Genomic DNA, 22,525 nt, shown 5'->3' with positions numbered 1-22,525 from the left:
CTAGGAGTCCAAGACTGCCCTTCCTTAATTCCTGATTCCATAGATGAATTTTCATTCTATAAGCCAATTTGTAAGGGAGTATTTAAATTACCAAGTGCTCTGGGGATGTATATATAAATTAGAACTCAAAATTTCAAACTATTGATTACACTAGAGAGCTGAGACATCTATTGCCATACTTCAAATTAAGAAATAATGATTACTGACAGACACCTTAGTTTAATGCATAGTACTGTAAACCATGTCTTTCTCTTCTATAATCTGAATACTTCATTTTTTTTTTTTTACCTAAATACACTTTGTAGTATAGAGAAAGAACTTTTAATGGAAAGCTAAAGAAGTATGCTAATTTTGTTTAATCTAAGTTTGTTAGAGATAAAAGATTAGGAATTTGTCATTATTTATTAGCCTGCCTTTCTCCTTTAATCTTTTTTGTTGTTTGTTTATTCATGTATATATTTTGAGATAAGGTTTCATTATATAGCCCTGACTGGCCTCAGACTCACAGAGCTCCTCCTGCCTCTGCTTCTGCTCTACCTGTCGAGTGCTGAAGTTAAAGATATGCACCGTCCACTAGCCTCTGTCTTTCTTAACGTGGAAGATAAGTCTAAAAGCCCCTGGTGGGAGATGTAGCTCTACCTAAGCAATAGTTAATTGCCACTAATTAATTATTCTGATTTTGGTAGACAACAAAGAATAAATTATGTGTCACTGTGTCATAGTGATATTAAAAATTGAGTGATGTTTTTCTAATGATGCTGTTGGTTTTTAAGGACTCCATTGCAACCAAATTTTCATGTATCTAAAGAGGCTGAATATTTTGACTATATGTCGCTCACCCTTTCATTTAAAATTAACGTGCTTGCAAAGTAATACAGCCACAAATGCTTTTCTAGATTTCACAGCTCCCGTTGTCTGATTTTCCTATTGTTAGACCTTTTCTTAGTGTGTATAGCTACTTTAGCCAGGTAAAATGTTAATAATTTGCCCACCCTTCATTTTTTGATGAATTGGATCCCTGCTTAAGGAACTGTATTCTATATAACGAGTCATTGGCAAGGTAGGTTGGCCAAAGTCTTAGCTCTGGCTATTTCCTGTGTAGGTGTGCACATACATGTGATATGAGCACGGATGTAGCACTTCTCTTACTGTATTGATATGCCTCCTTTATTCTCCAACTAGACAGCACTTTAAAACTCAGGATTTCCTGCTTTCTCTGTAGGTGAAGGTTGACAGATTCCATTAATGGGTTTCTGCCTAGTTCATATCCCACAGGAACCTTTGAATTAGATTTGTTGCATGGCCTTTGCTTTCCATAACAGAAACCCAGCTAACAGCTTTTCTTTTGAATTCTGGTATCACTGGGACTGATTCTTCTGACCTTCTTTTATTTTTTAACCAAAGCAGTTTTTTTTTTTTAAAGGAAGCTAAACTGTGTCTGTTTTTCTCTGTAGTGTAGAGCATAGTTGTAAAGATAACTGTCCCTGGATAGAAGCAAAGCATGAGTCAGACCATGGCTCCCATGGCAGCCAATGCTGAGGGAGGAATGAGTAGCCATTGTGAACTATCTAGTACCCATGGGGCTTAGTGGGCACTTACTATTTTTACATGTAAGTAGCTACTTCGTAATTGTCAATTATGTTCGGAAGCAGATAAACTGTTGTTTAATTTTAGAGAAATACTAGTTTGTTGCTTTTACATACAGTCAGGGAAGTGCATACACAAGTTGTTTTGAGTCAGCCTGGCCACTGTGTGAGCCTAGTAGCTTGCTGCATGGCTCCCTTTGCTAATTCAGATGTGCTGTGTGCTTGACGGTGGCTTCAGACTTTCCTATCTCAGTTTCCCTCCTTGTCACTTAAATCTGTGTTCATACATTGCTCCAATTTAGAATTTTTCATGAGCTTTTTCTATCATTTCAATGTAGTCATTCAGTTCTATTACCAAAAACCCCTTACCCGCCAAGTGCAAGTGGGTGTGAGAAGATGGCTCTGTTCTTGTGCAGCACGGAGCCACTTGTTCTCCAGCGCTCTCTGCTGTGGGGGTGTAATGGGTCATGCCCCAAACTGAGCTGTATCTCATTTTCTCCATTGTAAAGCCACAAAAGTCAGCCACATGTCCTTTATATGACTTTACAGGCCCTATAGCTTGTTAGCAAAATACCTCCATTCATAGAAAGACCTGAGAAAACACAGCCAACTCAGAGTGTGGGAGCTAGGGTGTGGCTCCCCCTACTGTGCACAGAGCCACAGTGCATCCCTAGTACCACACCCACACAAAACCCAAAAATGGATGTAGTGGTCCACACCTGTTACCCCAGCACTCAGAGAGTGGAGGCACCTGGATCAGAATCCAAGGCCATCTTCAGCTACACAGCAAGTTTGAGGCCAGCCTGGGCCAGAGAAAATCAGCCTCTCTCTCTCTCTCTCTCTCTCTCTCTCTCTCTCTCTCACACACACACACACACACACACACACACACACACACACACAAAGCCAAATGCCATGTGGATCCCATTGGTTCTGGTAACAGAGAGAAAAACTATATGTAAACTATCTTCCTAATTATTTTCAAATATTAATGCCTTAAAAAAGCTGTCACATGCTTAGGAAAAGTAGTTTTTCCTTGTCTGTTTATGGAAGGCTTGTTCACAATATAGCCCAAGCTAATGACATGATCACAGGCATTTGCTGCCACTGCTGACTTATCTTCTGAGAGGATACAGAAGCCCACCATCCCCCAGAGACCGCGCTTAACTTGGGAAAGCCACACTTCTCAAATCTTGCCCCTTTGCACCATCACCATGCTAAGGCCTTCTTGTTGCTAGTATAGTATTTTAAAATGGAAAAATAAACAAAAGGTTTTCCAAATATATTTATTTATTTTTAAATAGCGATGTATCTTCATCTTTAATAAAGTACATGCTTTATACAGTTTTTTTTTTAAAGTCTTGCCCTAGCCAGGCACTGGTGGTGCACACCTTTAATCCCAGTACTTGGGAGGCAGAGGCAGGTGGATTTCTGAGTTCAAGGCCAGCCTGGTCAGTGAGTTCCAGGACAGCCGGAGCTACCCAGAGAAACACTGTCTCAAAAAACAAAACAAAACAAAATGTCTTGCCCTAAGGGACCAGCTCAAATGTCTCCTCTGTCTGACACAGTACCCATGTCTGTAGCAAATCACTCCAGCTACACCCATGTAGTCCAGCAAACTGCTGGGGCAATAACAGGCAGTGTTCTTACAGAAAGAGCTATTTTTTTCTTTTTTCACATTTCCTTTACTTTCTGCAAAATGGCTGGATTTTCATGTCTGGTACTTCATTTTATCTGTTATGTCATATAGCATATAGTTCTAGAAAACCATGGGAGAAATGAGAGTAGAAAAAGTTAGGTATTCTGCAAACAGTGGGACCTAGCAGGCCCTCCGTAGGCGACAGGTTTCTCCCGATGTAATTTGGGCGAGTGTTTCCTGCAGGTGTCCTTAAGAACATCCGGGGTGCAGTGCTTGCTGTGCCCAGGCCTCTGAAGTGCTGTCCACAGCCACCTGTCACTGCAGGCACTTCCTCCACTGCTGCAATTGCCACTTGCATACCAGGAACTAAAATGTGCCTGTTCACATTGAAACACCAAGGCATGTGGCCTGCAGAGGTGACAGCAGGACTCAGCAGCCAGCTGGCTTTGTCTTCCTTTGCCATGCCACTCCAGCCATAAGCTCCTGTGGATTGTAGCCCTGGGGGAGCTCCACAGTCAACACCACATTGAACTGTGAAACCTCAGGTTTTCTTTCTTGCTCTGGTACTTAGAATTGATGAATTGTTTTTCTGTGTCATTTACCATTTCAGATTCATAACTTGTCATTTGAAAACTTATCATGCTGGCCTGCTTAATAAACATGATAGCTAAGTGTTCTGCTCATTGTCTACAGTAGACAATGCCTTTGGGATTTCGTGGTATGATAACTGTAAGAGGTACAGCCTCACAAGCTTTAAGAAGAGTACATTTCTCCTAGGAATTGCAGCAGCCTGGAGAAGGCTTTGAGTCTCAGCACATGGACAGTGGATAGGTGGTGTGCATCCTGAATCGCTGTCTTCAAGAATACCCCAGTCCCTCACATTCTCAAAAATAAAAGCCTTTTAAAACTTTGCTCCTTAGAGTGAAAGCCTCACAGCTGGTCTGACCCAGCCTTAGTCTCCCAAAAGTGTAAATGTGTTTGCCCATGCACCACGAGAGAGCAGCCCTCAGGAGAGCGAGTGTCCTCCGGGAGAGCAGGCCGCTCCCGCACTCATGTGTTCACAGCACACGCATGCACGCTTCTGCAGAGAGCCGACCTGCAGAGTCCATGCTGCAGGATTGCCTGAGAGCATGAACCTACTGAAGTGTGTCAGCCTCCTTAACAAAGAGAAATAGAATTTCAAATGCCAGGTGGAATAGTCCAGGTGGAATGTGAGTCCTGGAAATCCCTGCTCTGCCCCTGCAGCTGTCTTGTCAGTTCTGTTGTGGCTTTTCATGTTGAGCTGTCTCCTGTTTGAATTAATAATTCTCAGTCCATATGAGGATGTGTTTCTTTTTTATTTGTTTAAGATATATATACAAAGACAGTAGCAACAAAAAACGGAGGTATCTCACTAAAACATAAGCTTTGTGACACAGAAATGGTCAGTATGGCAAATGTGTTCAGGAAACTGATGGGTAAACAAGCAGTCACAGAAGCCACACACTCAGTTCTGGGTTACTCATCGCGCTCCTTCTGTCTGTCTTTTAGGAGTCTTCTGAAGTCTGTTGAAGAGGAATTGCATCAGCGGTAATTACAACTTTTAATTAAGCTTGGAGTACTTTATGTCAGAGATGAGATAAACCATTTCCCCTTGTCTGTCACATGCGGTTTGTTAGTTTTAGTTGTCAGTCCGTCCTATAAAGATGCAGGCATAAAGTCCTGTCGTGCAGTGACCCCCTCCTGCATCACTGCGACTGCTGCGAGGCCCACATCTAACCATGCTCTGCTCTCTCTAGAGGACATGTGGCACACTTAGAAGATGACGAAGGCGACGATGACGACTCTAAGCAGTAAGCTCTTGTTTGACTGGGGTTGTAGTTCTAGCAGCTCAGTAATAGTTTTACATTAGGAACTGTGTAGGTTGTACCACATTCTCTGTGCTGTTGCTTTTCTAGCCCACTGGAGTAATCAGCTTCAGATTGGGGTAACAATCTGAGTGGGTTAGACAGAAACTTAGTTGAGGACTAGCCCACTTGGTTTCTGATGATGGCCTCCATCTATCTAGCCATGCACCTACCAGCCCAACCTTGGCTTTTGAGACAGTGTCTATGGTAGCTCAGGTGAGCCGAGAATTTGCTATATCTATGTGAATGACCTTGAGTCCATTGCCTTCCTGCCTTCATTTGTATTTGTGGGCTTTCCTTGATGTGTTTGTAGTGGGGCAAAGGGTAGACCTTCTTCCTTCCCTCCTGCTCGCCCATCCAGCCTGTGGCCTCTGTTAGCCTTAATGACCTCCTAAAAGCCCTATCTTCGTATATAACACATCACATCGGGAATTCTCTCATCAACATGTTAATTTAAGGAGGTAAAAGTCAGTCTGCAGTGCTAATTGAAGATATAGTATTGGGAAAGAAAAAGTCATCGACAAATGCCATTTTTAATTGTAGTCTAGACTGTTATTTCTCTCATCAGTGTGATCTAAACACCAGACAGAAAAAAACAACGTAAGGAAAGAGGTCTGCTGTGGCTCATAGTTTCAGAGAATATGGTTGGTCATAGCGAGGGAAGCATGGTGGCTAGAGCAGCCTGCTCTGTATCAGTAAGGGCTTGCAGCTTTGAATTCTCATGTGGTGCTAACCAGGAAGCAGAGGTGGGACTGGAGAGAAGATCCAGTTAGGCTGCGTTAGCAACCTCCACCACCCAAGCATCATGTCCCAGAGTCTGCAGCCTCCCCAGGCCTGGACAGCAGCTAGGGGTTAAGGGCTCAGCATGAGCCACTGGAGAAGGGTTCACACAGAACTTTGTCAGTCAGTGTTGGTAACTTCTCTCACTACTGCATAACTATAAAGCTTGATTAAATTTCATCTGATGTGTTTGAAATAAAATAAATGCTTTGGGTATAACTTTTTAAAGAGAGACACGTTTATAGAAGTTCATTGGAAGGGATAAGGCTCTTTGTGTGAATTGGTTTGGGTTAATAAAGAACGATAATGCAGTTGGACAGTAGATAGCAGCAGACTTACAGGCACACAGAGCAGAGTTACCGTGACCCTGCATCGTGTCACCTTGTCCAGACTGACAGGCACGCAGAGCAGAGTTACCGTGACCCTGCATCATGTCACCTTGTCTCCGTGGGCTTAAGAAAAATGTTGTGCTTGATCACCCTTAGTTTCTGAAACGGATTCTGAATTATAGTGAATCTTGGCCTTGAGATTCTGCCTGTCACTCCGTAGAATATGTGAATACACACACACACACACACACACACACACACACACACACACTAAAGATGTGTCATATCTATTGGTAGCAAAAATGAAAGGTTAGTATTAGCACCTGACAGATCCAGAATTGAGTGTCAGCCAGGCCTCTGGGTACGCCTGTGGTGCGTTATCCGGTCTGGCTTACCTAGGCTGAGAAGGCCATCTAACTGTGGGTGAGAGGACTCTGGACTGTGAAATGAAGAGAGGGGGTGAACTTAGCTGAGCCCTGACTGAACTCTGGGGTGAGCAGTGGTTTCAGGTTTACTGTTTGACTTCCCTGGAGCAGGAAGGAGCCCTTTGTCCCTCCGTTGGTTTTGTTAGGGCACAATCATTGTAGTAGGAGAGACCACAACTCTGCTGTGTCCAGTGTGCATATACTCTTACCATCCCCAGCCAGTGGCTGCCCAGATCCCTGTCTACCTTCTGATGGAAGTAAAAGGGAGTTGTGGCCATCTTTCCATTTGGATCTCTTATAGCATTAGAAACCAAGAAAATGCACATCTCCCCACTTCTAAATGGGTAGAATTAAATAGAATTTGGACATTTTACAAAATATTCTGGAAAGAAAAACCTCATGAACCCAGAAAACATTTGTCTCTGAAGGCTTTTCTTTTGTGTCTTTGAAAAATAATTTAATAATTCATTTATCAAACGTGAAGTTCTGACTTTATATTTTCTGTGTTTTCAGTTCAACCATGAAAGCAAAAGTCCCGCCTCCTCTGCCACCAAAGGTAGACACGCCTACTTGCCTTGAGCTCAGTGTGTGTGTGTGTGTGTGTGTGTGTGTGTGTGTGTGTGTGNGNGAGAGAGAGAGAGAGAGAGAGAGAGAGAGAGAGAGAGAGAGAGAGAGAGCGCACTCGCGCTCCCACCAGTGCTCCCTTGGTTACTATAGCTGGCTTTTATTTCCCAGCCACACAGAAAATGAAGAATTGACATTATTGCCTAAGTACATAATTTTGCTTTCGCCTTTTTAAAAATGATGACTTGGCGCCCATTTATGTAGCACATTTTAAATGTTTATACTTTGAAATAATCTCTATCTAGATTAGTATTGTTTCCACCTAGCTAGAAATCTTACATTTTCATAAGATTTTTTTTCTTGAAAATCTATAAACTTACCATTGATTGATTGCTGAGAGTAGACACAGGATAAACTACCATCACAGACATTTAATTTTCAGAAAGTAATTGTAAATGAAAAATACAAAAATAAGACAGCAGCTTTGGAAAGCAACTAAATGACAAAACCCCTCTCTTCCTTGGCTGCCCTGGGGGTTGAGCCTGGGGCCCTTCTGCATGTTAGGCACACACTCTGCCTAACAGTCCTCGTGAGTAGTAAAGTAATCCCAACACGCATGGCACACGTACACAGCATATGTGCAGACTCTAAGGATAAAATGAGTGGGTGCAGTAGCAGCGTGGCACATTTATCTTACAGTTTATAGTCAGAGCAAATGTCAGTTATAAAATGGGTTGTATCGTAGTTTGAGTCAGAGCCTTGCCAGTCTTGGCCTCTAACTGTTTTGTTTTCATGGTACCCCTGAGAACACCTCAGCTCTGCACTTGCTTGTGAAGATTCCTTTGGATGGCCCCTTCAGGGAGACCCTTGGAAGAATGTATAAATTCTGCAAACCTTTAGCTATGGGAGGAATCTCCCCTGCCTCATAGAAGTTTCCCGGGCATCCTGTCTCACTGTGCTAGTGTGCACTGATACATGAGCACTGCAATTGCTTCCTTCCATTCTCCCGAATCTAAAGATCACGCTTTAACATAACCGTGCACGGGGCAGTTCAGAGGTTAGCCTCGGTACTTAAAAGAGATGCTGTTAAGTTGTTAATCAGAAAGGTAAGGACGCTTTCACTTGGGAAGGGTTCTGAACCACTAATAGAAGGGAATACCACCAATCCGTAACTCTATCCTCAGCTGCAAACTCAACACATTTTAGCGTACACTTTTAGGATAACGGTTAAGTAATAAGCTATCCTGAATCTAAATATCCTTAACGCTCCTCTAGTGAACATGGTTTGAAAGTTACTGATACATAATAACACTTACTTCAGGAAAGCAATCTTATATTTAATCACTGATTTCCTTTCTATGTTATTTCAGCCCAAATCCATCTTCATACCACAGGATACACATTCTGCTGAGGACGGTAATCAAGGAACAATCAAGAGATGTCCCTCATCAGGGAGCCCAGCAAAGCCATCCCACGTTCCACCTAGACCACCTCCCCCCAGGTTACCGCCACAGAAGCCTGCTGTTTTAGGTGAGGGTGGAGGACAGAGTTGAGTCTGTCACAGGCTGTGTTCTATAAGAAGTGAGGGGTCCTGTCCAAGTGAGGACTGACTGAAAGCCTTTGTGGGAGGAGCTGTCAAGAGCAGTGGCTGTTAGACCTGCTTGCTGCTTCCTGCTTCACGGTGCTTTCTGTGACAGAGCTTTCTCTTGTGCCCCAGCCTGGGACAGTTACCCCTGTTACGTTCATGTGTATGTGCGTCATATGTATGCCTAATGCCAGTAGAGGCCAGAGGAGGTCGTCAGGTCTGGTGGAACTGGAATTAGACAGTTGTGAGCAGCCATACATGTGCTGAGATGTGAACCTGGGTCCTTCGCAAGAGCAGCAAGTGCTCTAACCACCGAGCCGTCTCCACCGCCCTTACCTCCCACTTTTTGAGGCTGCTGTGGGCTGTATTTCATCACTAGCTACAGTAGTTAAGTTAAAATCAGGCTTTGAACAAACAACTTGTAGTGTGGGCTACTCTCGCTTTTAGAAAGATAAAGCTGTTTTCCTTTGACTCCTTAATTTTTGTTAATCATTTTTAGAAAAAAATGATTGGTATTAATAGATATTATCTATAAATTAGTAGAAGGTTCAGTCTAATAACTGCAAGTTTCCTCTGTTGTCCAGGGAAACTTTAAAAGAGCTGTTACCTCTTCTTGATAACTATTTGTAATATGGATTGTCCATTCCTTAAAAGCAATTATGAATTTGCTATTTTTCTTTTTAATGAAATAAATGTTAACTCAGATAAGAGCTGAATTTAAGTTTACCCAATATGCCAAAAATAGGTTTAACTGGAAGGACATATACAACACTTCAGGAATGAATGTTCTTAATGGGAGATATCAAGTTCAGAATGAACCTCTTTCCTATTTAATAATTGTCTTAATGAAATCTTTCATTAAAAGTCGTCCTTTCACAATATTTTAAAACCTATTTTATTGAAGGAAATGGAGTGAATTCCTTCCAGCTAAATGGCGAGCGAGACGGATCATTATATCAGCAGCAGAGTGACCAAAGAGGCACACACCTTTCAAGAAAAGAGAAGAAGGATGTCCCAGTAAGTGCTGGTGTCTGCACACTGTGTTCTTTCTGCAGTGCAGCAAGCGTCACACTGAGAAGGACTGACAGCAGAGCGGCTGTGTATCCCATAATTACTCTGTTAGTATTTCAGTCTATACTGGTGGTAGTGACAGTGATTTATTTAAATCACGACGGTGCTGTTGCTATAGGAAGTAAACAGTCACCTAGAAAAAGGATGTGCATCACAGAATTTGGGGAGCAGTAAGTGACAGTGACTCTGGGAAGAACGTGGGAAAATAAAAAATTGCTAAGTTTTATTTTCTGGTAATATTCTGCTTGTGTATCTTATTCAGAAAAGTGAGTTTGAGATATAGTATTTTCTTGCCAAATAACAGCAAAAAAAATTATAACACTATATTCCTTTTCTAGAAACCAATTAGTAATGGTCTTCCCCCAACACCTAAAGTGCATGTAAGTACTCAGTATCAAATAACTGATTTTTCAAACTACGTACAGTGAGAATTGTTTCAGTAAGATGCTTCACATCTTAGATTGTGTCTGCCTGCTCCCCACCCCGCCCCCAGCACTGACATGATAACGGGCACCATCACAGTCACACTCAGCCTTTCCTCATATTTACAAAGAAAACTTGACGTGGGTGTGTTCTCTGTGTATGTGTATATTTGCGCATGTTTGCCCATGCGCGCTCGTGTGTGTGTGTGTGTGTGTATGTGTGTGTGTGTGTGTGTGTGTGTGTGTGTGTGTGTGTGTGTGTGTGTACACTTCTGTCACAGCACATTTATGGTAGTCACAGAACTACTTTTTGGAATGAGTCTTCTCGCACCATGTGGGATGTAAGGGTAAAGCTCAGGTCACACTTAGAGGCAAGTGCCTTTGCTTGCAGCACCGTCTACCTACCCCCAGGCTGCTCCTTTTTTAAAAAGTCTGTATATTTTGAGTTTGAAGCATGTGTGGATTTTAAATTGACCCTGCATTTTTTCAGTCTACAGCACGAGATTCAAGGTGATTGTTTGCTGCTGCTGAGGGTTTTTTGGTGGCGGTGGTGGGTTTTTTGTTGGTTTTGGTCTCTGGTTTGTGGTTGTTGTTGATTTGTTTGGGGAGAATTGTTTCGATTTGGGGGTTTGTCTTGTTGTTTATTTGTTTTTTCAGACAGGGTCTCTGTGAAGGCCTGACTGTCCTAGAACCCCCTCTGTAGACCAGGCTGGCCTCAACTAACAACAAAGGCCTGCCTGCCTCTGCCTCCCGAGTGCTGGGATTAAAGCAAGCCGGCCTCAGATATGGCTTTTTATCGTAACACCCAACATTTCCTTTGTGGAGATTATTATTTCCTTCTTACCTAAGAACATTATGTTGTTTGATAGAGGGTGCTGATTCTTACTGGCAAGATATTTATTGCACAAAATTGATTATTAGGATTGACTTATTTATTGTGAAATGACATAGGAAATATGAGATTTTTTTTCTCTCTAGCAAAATTATTGTTGTACGAGGAAACTGTGTGTGACTGTCAAAAAGTTTATTATGAGTGTCCAGAAAAAAGTTAGTTGGCTGACTATCTGACACATTTATCTCTGTAAATTTGAAGTGATCTTAATTTTATTGTACCCACAGGTCTCCCATATAGTTAAGCCTTACATGTTATGTTAGGGACCGTTGTCTGTCACTGTTGTGTTGACCAGTCCTTATTTTTTCAGATGGGAGCATGTTTTTCAAAGGTTTTTAATGGATGTCCCTTGAAAATCCACTGTGCCACATCTTGGATAAATCCAGACACGAGAGGTATCACTGTGATTCCTTCTGGTTTTTTATTTTGTTTTGTTTTGTTTTTTCATGTTCATTGGTGTTTTGCTTATTGTTCTGTGTGAGGGTGTCGGATCCCCTAGAACTGGAGTTATGGACAGATGTGAGCTGCTGTTTGGGTGCTGGGAACTGAATACAGGGCCGCTGGAAGAGTAGCGGCAGTATTTTTAAACATATTTTATTGAAGGAAATGGAGCTCTTAATTGCTGAGCCATCTCTCCAGCCCCAGTTCCCTGGTTTCTAGCTGCCCTTCAGTGCAACTCTGAATTTCATTTGACTCATTTTCTTCGTGACTTTCTCTAAGAGTTTTGCTGTTTTCTGTAAATTTAAGGTAAATGTGTTTATCTGTACTCTCCTTGTAGTTTGATATAGCAGTTAGCTGCTCATTGGAATTGCTTGGTAGTCACGATATCAGGCCTCCCTTAACTTTCTGCAGAAATGATTCTTCTGCTCCACAGGCAGCTGATTGTCAAGCACTTTGGTTTAAACCCACTGCTGTCTGACCACAGGTCTTATGCCAGCACCAGTCCTCACCAACCTAAATCAAACCAACCAGCACCAAACCTAAAACAGCCCTGTACAGTTCAGGAGTTCTCATGTTCTAAGTTAGTCTTAGCATACTTTAGCTCAGCTAGAGATCAAGATGAATTCCTTTGTATATCTTAAAAGCAATCGATAAAATGCTGGCTACATTTCTCTTAGCACCTAGAAGATATAGCCTCACAAATACCCAGGTTTTTTCTTTTTTAATTTTTTATATAGTTTTATGTGTATTGGTGGTTTTGTTTGTATGTATGTCTGTGTGAGGATGTTGGATCCCTTGGAACTGGAGTTACAGACAGGTGTGAGCTGCCATGTGGGTGTTGGGAATTGAACAATGATCAGGTTCTGGTTTGGGCTGGTGGGTTTGGTTTGGTTTTAAACCAACTCTTTAGCCCAAGCTGGCTCAAACCTCCTATCTGGTCACTTAGGATCATGAACTTCTGGTCCAGTTGTGCTGTGGACCTCCCAAGTGTTGTGATTACATGCCTATGCCATCATGTCTAGTTTGTGTGGTGCTGGATCAAACCCAGGGCCTCTCCTGTGACCTCTATCCTCACCACCTATCTCATTTAGTTTGTTCCTCTGCCTTTCAAGTCCTAGATCCTGTGTTTTAATGTTAGTGCTTACAGTAATGGCCAAAAATATAGTAGACTCTGAGTCACCATTCTATTGCTGTGAAGAGACACTATGACCACAACAATTCTTATAAAAGAAAGCACCTAATTAGAGGCTTACTTACAGTTTCAGAAGTTTAGATTGTTACCATGGTAAGGAGCATTTCAGCATGCAGGGCACTGGAGCAGTAGCTGAGTCCTTCATCCCAATCTACAGGCCAGGAGAGAGTCTCATAGTCCTCATAGTCCACCTCCCCAGTGACGTACTTCCTGCAACACGGCCATACCTCCTAATCCTTCTAATCCTTTCAAACCATCCTCTCCCTGGTGACTATGCATTCAAATATATGAGGAGCCTATGGAGTCCATTCTAATTCAGATCACAACACATGTAACAATAATTTTGAGTTTGAGTTAGTTCTTAGTTTCCATGTTGTGTTACTTGCATGATCCTCTCTTTAGAGGACTTTAGGAAAAATCCCTGTAGACTCTGGCAGTCAGCCATGCCCTCTGGCGAGTGAGTTTAACAGCCCACTCCTCCAGTCTCCCAGGCACTGCCTCCTCACTGCTGAGAATAACATTTGTGTGTAACTTAGTTTATGAGGGTCTAGTTCCACTTTGTAGTAAAACTTTAAAAATCACAATCTTTTTCAAGGGTAACACATTATTAATTGAATTTTAGTTGGCGTAAACCTTTAAAGTATCTTATTTATTGAAGTCAATTAATGAAATCTCTGTTGTTTCAGACCAGTACTTGATATTTGGCGCTGAAGAGGGCATTTATACCCTTAATCTCAATGAACTTCATGAAACATCAATGGAACAGGTAGGCTATCATCTATATTTCTGTCTTGTTGTTTAAGTAGACATTAGAAATAAATTTCAGTTATGATTGGCACTTCTTTTATTTGTAAAACATCCACGGAGCATCCATTTGCTGCATACTGACGAAAGACACAGTCTCTGCTCCCACCCTTAGGAAGCTTACACTGTAGTGACAGACTGCAGCCCTCACACTGGGTCGCTCTCTAAAGTTGAGGGTGGAATGTAGGCCACAGAGGCAAGTGTTGCGGCTCTCAAAGGAAAGGCTCCCCTACGGAAGTGTCATAGCTCTGCTGTGGCAAGGGGAGGTTTTCCCCAGCGAAATTTCTACTCAGAGAGGCATCCTGGCAATCAGGAGTGAAGGAAGACCACAGCACAGCAAACTTCACCCAAGAGGTTTGTTGTGAGGAGAAAACCCAGGAAAGAGCAGGGAACTGAGGAGCAGACGGGGTGTATATAGGATTCGAGGGTGGGAGTGGGGTTCCCAGGGGGCCTGGCTTTGAAGTTCGGGGATTGGTAGGTTTCCCTGGCAAGCTCAGAGATTTGTGGGTTTTCTTGACCCTTTTGTCCTCCAGGCAGAACGTCCTGTGAGAGGTGTAAACAGTGCATTTGGATGGACCTTAAGTGACAACAGAGGGATGGGGATGTAGCTGTGAAATTGTGTGGCATCTGGAGAGCAGTGATTGGACAGTTTGGAGTCTAGAATAGTAATAGATTGCCAAACCTCAGAGCTTTCTATACCCAGCTGATGATCAGAACTGTGTTTTAGAAATATGTTTGTAAAAAAGAAAGAAAGAAAGAAAGAAAGAAAGAAAGAAAGAAAGAAAGAAAGAAAGAAAGAAAGAAAGAAAGAAAGAGAAAGAAAGAAAGAAAGAGAAAGTGTTTGTGGAATAGTGGGAGACGATGAGACTGTACTCAAAGGATATGTTAAGTTCATACAGAGAGCTCAGTGGTTAAGAGCACTTGCTACACAGTTGTGAACACTAGAGTCCAGATCTGCACACCCACATTAACAAGCCATACACTTCGCAAAACCTGTGATTCTAGCCCCAAGGGATCTCTTCCGGCTTCTGTGCACACAGCCAAATGCCCACACATATACATGCACATACACTTATACAGACATATGATACACAGAAACATAACACATTAATTAATAAACAAATGTTTAAGGGTGCAAGGCTTGGATAAGAGCACTTGCTGATGCTGCAGAGGGCCTGGGGTTGGTTCCTAGCACAGTCATGGTGGCTCACAATCATCTGTAATTCCTGTTCCATGGAAAACAGTGCCTTCTTCTGGCCTCCCCAGGCACTGGGCTTGCAAGTGGCATGCAAACACGCATACAAGCTGATACTCCTACACATAACATTTTTTAAATAATTTAAATAAAAGGATTATTGCCACACCCCTTCCATCCATGGTCAATCCCTGAAACCCACATAGGGGTGAAAGCAAAGAACTGACTTAACAAACAAACGAGGTTGTCTTATCTTCTGACTTCCATGGGATGTGTACCATATACATGCAACACACACACACACACACACACACACACACACACAGAGTATGACAGCTAATGTGAAGTCGGAGGCCCTCACTGGTGCAGCTCTTGCCTAGCATGTACAGGGCCTTGGATTTAAACCTCAGTACTGCCAAAAAGAGATGCTGGGCCAAGCACAGAGCTTTACACACATCATTTCCTCTCTTCAAAAGCCTCTGAGGGGTACATGCTACTTACAGTTTGTCTTTCTTTTTTGAGGGGTCATGACCAAATTCCTAAGGCACATCCTAGGCAGGGATTGACCACTGAACTATACCTTCAGCTCCCCTCGACCTTTTTAATTTTTCAAAAATATTATATAAGTACGGGTGTCTTTCTTGTATGTGTAACTGCTCTCTGGGTATGCCTGGTGCCCACAGAGGCCAGGGAAGGATGTTGGATCCCTGAACTGGAGTTATGGGTGGTTCTGAGGTCCTCCTCAGGAGAAGCCAGTGCTCCTAACCACTGAGTGCTCCTAACCACTGAGCAACCTCTTCTGCCCCACACACTCCATCTTCCAGATAAGACTACAGTCTTAAAATTATATATTTTATTAAAAATAAAATAAGACAATAAAAAATATAAAAGTAAGTTAACTGAAGTCACAAAGTAGAGATCTAGGCAAAATATTGAATGTGCCGTTCTTAGCTGCTATGTTCTTTTATAAAACTAAAATATTTTACCTAGAACCCTTTAGAACTTACTAAAGGAAGCATTGATGATCTAGAAAACCTTTAGTATTTTTCAAGCCATAGATGCCAGCCATTGCCATAGTGCTGACCACTATGAAAGGCTCTGTGCTTTGTCCTGGCACTCTATATGAGTGCATTGACAGTTACAAAACACAGTCCTGGGTTTGACATTAACAAAGTACTAAGTTTGTGCTTGTGTAAAAATTACCCAGACAACACTGATGAAATAGCCAGACTCCTGCGGCTGTCCTCTAGAAGTCACAGCCCGTCCTGCCTTGTGTCCTCAAGGCAGTCAGTAAACCCACTTTAGTTACAGCTCTTTAATGAAAAGCATAAAGAAGAGATATGAGTGAAACCTGAATGTAAGACATAGTTAGCTATAGGTTCAGGGTCCAATTTCACAAAGAGGGACAAGCGGGATTTTAGTGTTTCATGAATGTATATCCCAAATAAGAAAGCCTTCTGCTTTCTTTTGTTTATTTGAGTCTTATTGATAAAGATTTTTCTTTGTTTCTCCCTTCTATTATTACATTTTATTATGACTCGGTGTGTTAATAAAGTAGTCTCCTTAGAGTCTCAGCATTTCATCATCTCTCCATTCTTCCCTCCCTACCCTCATCCCAGTCCGTTTTGGAAAGGCCCATAGGAATTAGCAGAGCGAGCCTAGCAGACAAGCTCGTTACGTCAGCATCGAGTTGCCAGCAGTGGTTAGGTGCAGAGTTTGACCACACTCAGAACTGCTTTGCTGGGTGTGAGTAAGGCCTGGGACTGGCATCTCTAACACAGACCCAGCACGCTGAGGCTGCTGGCCCTGGAGCCACTGTGCTGAGCACTGGTGCTTGTTGGTGAAACGTCGTCATCAGACCTGCTATTTTCTGTCTTTCCATTGATTGGTTTTCCTTTGCCTCAATACTCAAACATCAGGCTTCCTCAGCTGTTCCCTGTTTCTCACACACTGCATGGACAGATGGGTTCTTACATTTCCTCTCAACTCAGCTTTTGCAGTTTGCAAGTCTTCGTCATGGTCCCTCTCAGCCTTTCTCCTGTGCATACCTGGCTGTCAGTGTCTCTTGTTCGTCTACACCATGTTCCCTTTTGTTCTACATTATATATGTGCATGTACTTGATAAGTACATTTCAAGAAGAGTTCATAGGAAAGAGTTAGTTATTTAACCCCGGGACCAAAATAAAGGGATGGATGTCATTTAAAATGTTTTTATTCTCTTTGGGGTTATATGGCCACTCATTACAGACTATGTTGGAAGTGTACTTCCTTTATGTAGTTGAGAACTGGCCTCTGGACATTCCGCTTACATAGTTCCTGTGTACTTCTTTGTGCAGCTGATCCTTGTGTAACTTTGTGTCTTTTTGTCAGCTGTTCCCCCGCAGGTGTACATGGCTGTATGTGATGAACAATTGCTTGCTGTCAGTATCGGGTAAGTCTTGCCTCTGTCATCCTAGTGAGCCTTGTTGCTTGTGACTGCTCTCATGTGCTGCTTCTCTCTTCACAGGCAAAGCCTCTCAGCTTTACTCCCATAATTTACCAGGGCTTTTTGATTACGCACGACAGATGCAGAAGCTACCTGTAGCCATCCCAGCACACAAGCTCCCCGACCGAATACTGCCCAGGTAACTAGTGCATCTGTCCCTGGCACACGCCCACACGAGCACTTACTCAAGAGACCACCGGTGAGGGTTAGGGCTGATAGAAAGTCTTCATTAAAAGGTTGCCTAATGTATTCTAACAGGACCTTATTCATAATATTTTTGTTCTAGAATTGTTGTAATCCATGTTTTCTGATTACATAAACATTTTCTACCTCAACTTTTGTTTCTGTCTCTTCTGCAAAAATAAAACTAATTTTTCATGTCATTATACATTACACATACTGCCTTTGCTCTTAACATGCTTTGTCAACTTACATAAAGTGAATTTTTTCAAAGCACAGTTTCTAAGCCTAGAAAATCAAAATGATTTGTTGAATTAATGTTGTTTTGCATAGGGAGATAATTAGAGGTGAGGACTTTTGCTTTTGTACTTTTCGGCATTTCTAATCATGCTGAGCTCTCGCATTTATTGTAATAGTGGTCCTCATCTGCTGACCAAACAGCCTGTGAAGTCCAATGATAATGCAGTCAGTCTTCCTTCTCAGGTTGGCTATAGAGCCAATGCTGAAAACCCTTAGCTTTCAGGGACCTGAGGATCTGTTGTTAACTGCTAAGTTTATAGCATCGTCAATTTGAAGATTTTTTTTTTTCATTTGTGTCCACACACAAGCGTGTGTGTGTGTGTGTGTGTGTGTGTATGTGTGTATGTGTGTGTGTGTGTGTGTGTTTGCAGAATCCTGAGAGCACATTTGGCAATAATAGAACTCACTAATACTGAGGTTCCTGAGGTAGAGGTTAGAGTTGGGAGGCAAGAAAAGGTCCTGTCAGTGGCCGCAGTAACAAGACAACCTTAAATTTTTTCTTTTAAGATTGATTTTTATTTATGTGTGTTGTGTGTGTGCCTGTGTGGGTATATGCACCTAAGTGCAGGTAGCTGCAGAGGCCAGAAGAGGGCGTCAGAGCCTGTGGCACTAGAATTATAGGCAGCTCTGATGGATCTGACATGGGTGCTAGGATTGGCGCTCACATCCTCTGGAAGAGCAGTACATGTTCTTAATTGCTGCACAGCAGCCAACAAGGCAGCTTTTCACACAGCTGAAACCATCACACGTGTGGGAAGACCCTCTCCCAGCTTCCAGTCTCTCCCCACTTCTGTCAGTGGTGCTCTGGCAAAGCAGAGTTACTGATACAGCTGAATGCTGTCTGTAACCTGACAAACTAGGGGTGTGCCATGAAGACTGCAGCTACTTCTGTGTAGATATGTAGTTTATTGTGTGTATACTTCTGTGTGTATATATGTAGTTTATTATGTGTATACGTATATGTATATATGTAGTTTATTATGTGTATACTTTGTGTGTGTGTGTGTGTGTATATATATATATATATATATATATATATATATATATATTATTGGTTCTGCATTTAAAAAAGAAATCCTAAGGTTGTATTCTTCTGAATTCAAAATACTTCATAGTTTTGTTTTGTTTTTAACTAAAATTTAATCCATTTGGAATTGATGGGAACCTTTTTAAATATTTGTGTGTGTGTGTGTGTGTGTCTCCATCAGGCTTGGTAGTAAATACCTTTCTTTACCCATTGAACCATTTCACCAACTTCCTTATTCCTGCTTTAATATGGACTTAGCAGCACTAATGTTTACCTCATGCTTTCCCCACTGATCTGTGGCAGCATCTTTGTGATGAACACTTTGCCTGTGTCTTAGTATATTCTTCTCCATTTTCATTTAGGAAATTTGCTGTATCAGCAAAGATTCCTGAAACCAAGTGGTGCCAGAAGTGCTGTGTGGGTAAGTAGAGCCCAGTGCCGTGTGGCTGTCTGCGTGGCAGAGTGGAAGGAGCCCCTCTCTCTCGAGGCTCTTAGTCCATAGGGGGTAGATGATGGCTGATAAATGGAGACATGGGGTATCATTCATCACAGGAAGTAAGCACACCATGCTCATGCCTCTACTCAGTGAGTGCTCACGGCGTGGGTTCTCATGCCTATAGTTGTAAACCATGTGTTCGTGATATTAAAGTTATAATGATAGCAGTGTCCCTGTGCACAGACCTCTCGAGTATATTGCTCTTCCACCTTTATAACGACTCGTTTTCTGTTTACACCTAACAACAACAAAGCTCCAAGTGTTTGTTCCTGTGACTCCCTGCTGCTGTCATAGGGAAGCGAGCACACGGGGTGCCCTGCAGGTCTGTGGGAAACACAGGCGGGCGAGCAGCTGGGCTGGGCCTGTCGAGAATCCCCTCTGAGTTGCTGCAGAAGACACTGAGCAGGGTGACATAACTACGCAGGGAATGAACCCCAGCCGTGGAAGCTGGGTACTGACACCCACCTCAGCTGGATGCAGGCAGCAGAGAGGTGGTGGGTCCATCTGAGCATACAGGTCGGTGGGTGGGGACTAATGTGGACCACAGAGCAAGCCAAGCTTGACTGGAGCAGTGCAGAGCCAAGAAGGGGATGGCATCAGAGACTGAGGCAGGGAGGAAAGCTGAGCAGAAATCAGAGCAGCTGGCTGGGACAGACAGGTGACAGGGCTGCTAACCCGAGTACTTGGCCCTGTGCGAGGATCAGGACTTTCGGCTTCCTTGGGCCCGCCCGCTTTACCATCTGGTCTTTCTGTTGGCTTTGCCTGGGTAGTATTGTCCCTCTGTGCCTCTGCCTCTTAACTATCCAGGTGAACTTAGTGGATTTTGTTATTGTCCTTCTTGTGGTTTTCAGACACCTCCTTATTCCTATGTATTTACATTATATCTTAAATGTAAGGAAAGCTCAAACACTTGAGGTAGTTCAATTTTATTATTTGCAAGTTGTATTATAAAATCTGATTAGTGCCTGTAATGTTTTCTAGTGATCATAAAAGGGATATAATAAAAAAAAGAGATAAGCAAATACTTTATAGAAGCCAAGCATTATAGCCTCTATGCATTGCTGTCAGAAGCACTCGGTAACCACCTGAGTTTACATATCACATCATTTGACAAATTCTCATCAGGTTCACCTTGGCCCTTTCCTTCAGGATGGGGCAGCCTTGCGTGCCGCGGTACACATGACCCCTGATGGTGGCCGGCAGTCTCACAAGTGCATGTAAACAAAAAGCTTTTTTTGTTGTTTTGTTTCGTTGTTTTTTGTTTTGTTTTGTTTTGTTTTCGAGACAGGGTTTCTCTGTGTAGCCCTCACTGTCCTGGAACTCACCCTTTAAACCAGGCTGGCCTTGAACTCAGAAATCTGCCTGCCTCTGCCTCCCAAGTGCTGGGATTAAACAAAAGTGTTTAAGTGCTGGGACACTCACAATTTTCTGAAGCAGTCTTTCTCATTCACTATAATATCCGATTATTAAGAAATGACAGCCTGCTTTTGATTTTTTGTAATCTCTATTTTTGGACCATAATAACTATTATTGTAAGGATTTTATATTCTAAGAAAACTGATGTTTACTTTTTTGCCTTTTCAGTGAGAAATCCTTACACGGGCCATAAGTACCTGTGTGGGGCACTTCAGACCAGCATTGTTCTATTAGAATGGGTTGAGCCGATGCAGAAATTTATGTTAATTAAGGTAAGTATTCATGATGTCTATAGTACAAACCCTTTGCTAGCCTTGCTCTTCTCTTATTTCTGCTAACTCTCAAGTGTGTGTAGACTGGAAGTTATGTGGTAGCTGGGTGGAGGTTCTGAAAGAAACCAGGGATGCCAGTGAGGGACTGGAGGGAGATAAACTGGGTTTTGTTTAAGTTTCTCTATGATCTTTCAAGGAGGCTCTAGGTAGAATTTTGCATTCCTGTAATCCTAGCACTTGAGGTTAAGGCAAAGGATCTAGAGTATGTGAGACTCCATCTCAAAAAAAAAAAAAAAAAAAAAATTCACTACACAAAAATACTTTACTGCAAAGCCTAAGGGAAAGTAGCCTTGTTGATATCTTGTAGAATGCAGCCTACTTATGGCAAAATCCGTTTTTCTCAGCTTCTCCTTTATCTTGCCTAGTGTGAAGCATTTGCCTTTCCCCGGGTAGAGTGGGAATGCCTATGCAGTTGAGTTTCTCCACAGTCTCCTCCTGCCTTCCTTCCTTATTCTACTTGAGCTCCACCCTTACTGTTCCCTCCATCCTTGACCTCTATAAAGTGAAAAATGCTTCTGTGATGTCAGTTAGCCACACACATTGAAAGGATGCTTAAGCTTTAGCATGAATAACCTCTGCATGTCATTTTCTGTTACATTAGAATGTGCAGGATGTCTGGGGATGTGGTTCAGCAAGTAAGAATGCTTGAGCATGAGGCCCTGGGTGTGAATTACCACTTCCCCTCGACCCTGCCAAGGAAAAGCAGGACACAGCCATGTGCAACTGTGTCTGTCCCCAGCACTGGGAGAGCCAGGAGAGGGTCACCACCCACACACACAACACACACAACACACAAACACATGCAGGAGGAAATGTGTACTCCTAGATGCAGTAAGCCACAGGTTATCCCTCTGTGGCTTCTCTTTCCCAAGTGGATGGCACTGGAGACCCTGGCCTGACTGATTACTGAGGCCTATGGCCAGCTTTCTGGGACAGGAGTCAGTGCACACGACACTCTCCTCCAGGAGGGTCTCACACCCCTTTCCTATTTCTTGAATGTCCCTTTCTCTGTGTGCTTCATGACGTCTGTGCACTGTTCACTTTGTTTGTGGATTTGACTGTATTTAGTTTCCTTGGCGCTTGTATAGAGTGACTGCTTATTAGATGCATCCAATATATTCCTTTGCTTTCTGTATCCTTTCATCCTCTCGGCGGCATGTTGGACAGTGTTTGCATCATTAGGCCACATTTTTATCATAAACAAGATTAAATTAAAGATCTCCCCAGCATCACTTTGTTCTTACTCTAAAGAAAACTCAGTGCTTTTTGCTAGAGTAAGTCAGATGTGAGGACCACTCTTAGTCACCAAGAAAATGTGGGTGTCTAAATCAGGAACCCATGCTGTTAGTGACTTTTGCACTTGTCCTAATCATTAAAGGAAGCCAAATGCACACGGAGACAAAAACCTGTTGATTTCTTATATGCTCAGGAGAGAGAGAGAGAGAGAGAGAGAGAGAGAGAGAGAGAGAGAGAGAGAG

General features: G+C 42.6%; 1 protein-coding gene across 5 annotated transcripts in view; it reads left to right on the top strand.

The window, feature by feature from the left end:
* The window catches only part of Map4k3 (mitogen-activated protein kinase kinase kinase kinase 3), a 144,099-nt gene that overhangs the window by 103,711 nt on the left and 17,863 nt on the right, over positions 1-22,525 (top strand). For 2 of the 5 annotated variants that reach the window (XM_029531467.1, XM_029531469.1), the window contains 13 exons: positions 1,028-1,060; positions 4,756-4,794; positions 5,004-5,057; positions 7,159-7,201; positions 8,580-8,739; positions 9,699-9,811; positions 10,204-10,245; positions 11,490-11,574; positions 13,499-13,578; positions 17,182-17,242; positions 17,318-17,435; positions 19,166-19,224; positions 20,884-20,987. In XM_029531467.1, the coding sequence (XP_029387327.1) occupies positions 1,028-1,060; positions 4,756-4,794; positions 5,004-5,057; positions 7,159-7,201; positions 8,580-8,739; positions 9,699-9,811; positions 10,204-10,245; positions 11,490-11,574; positions 13,499-13,578; positions 17,182-17,242; positions 17,318-17,435; positions 19,166-19,224; positions 20,884-20,987 (991 nt within the window). The remainder of the gene's footprint in view (positions 1-1,027; positions 1,061-4,755; positions 4,795-5,003; positions 5,058-7,158; positions 7,202-8,579; positions 8,740-9,698; positions 9,812-10,203; positions 10,246-11,489; positions 11,575-13,498; positions 13,579-17,181; positions 17,243-17,317; positions 17,436-19,165; positions 19,225-20,883; positions 20,988-22,525) is intronic. The other 3 variants (XM_021217728.2, XM_021217729.2, XM_029531468.1) reach the window with 2 other exon arrangements.

This window comes from Mus pahari, chromosome 18 (genome assembly GCF_900095145.1).
Source record: "Mus pahari chromosome 18, PAHARI_EIJ_v1.1, whole genome shotgun sequence".
NCBI classification, from domain to species: Eukaryota; Metazoa; Chordata; class Mammalia; order Rodentia; family Muridae; genus Mus; species Mus pahari.
This window is presented reverse-complemented; position numbering and strand designations above follow the sequence as displayed.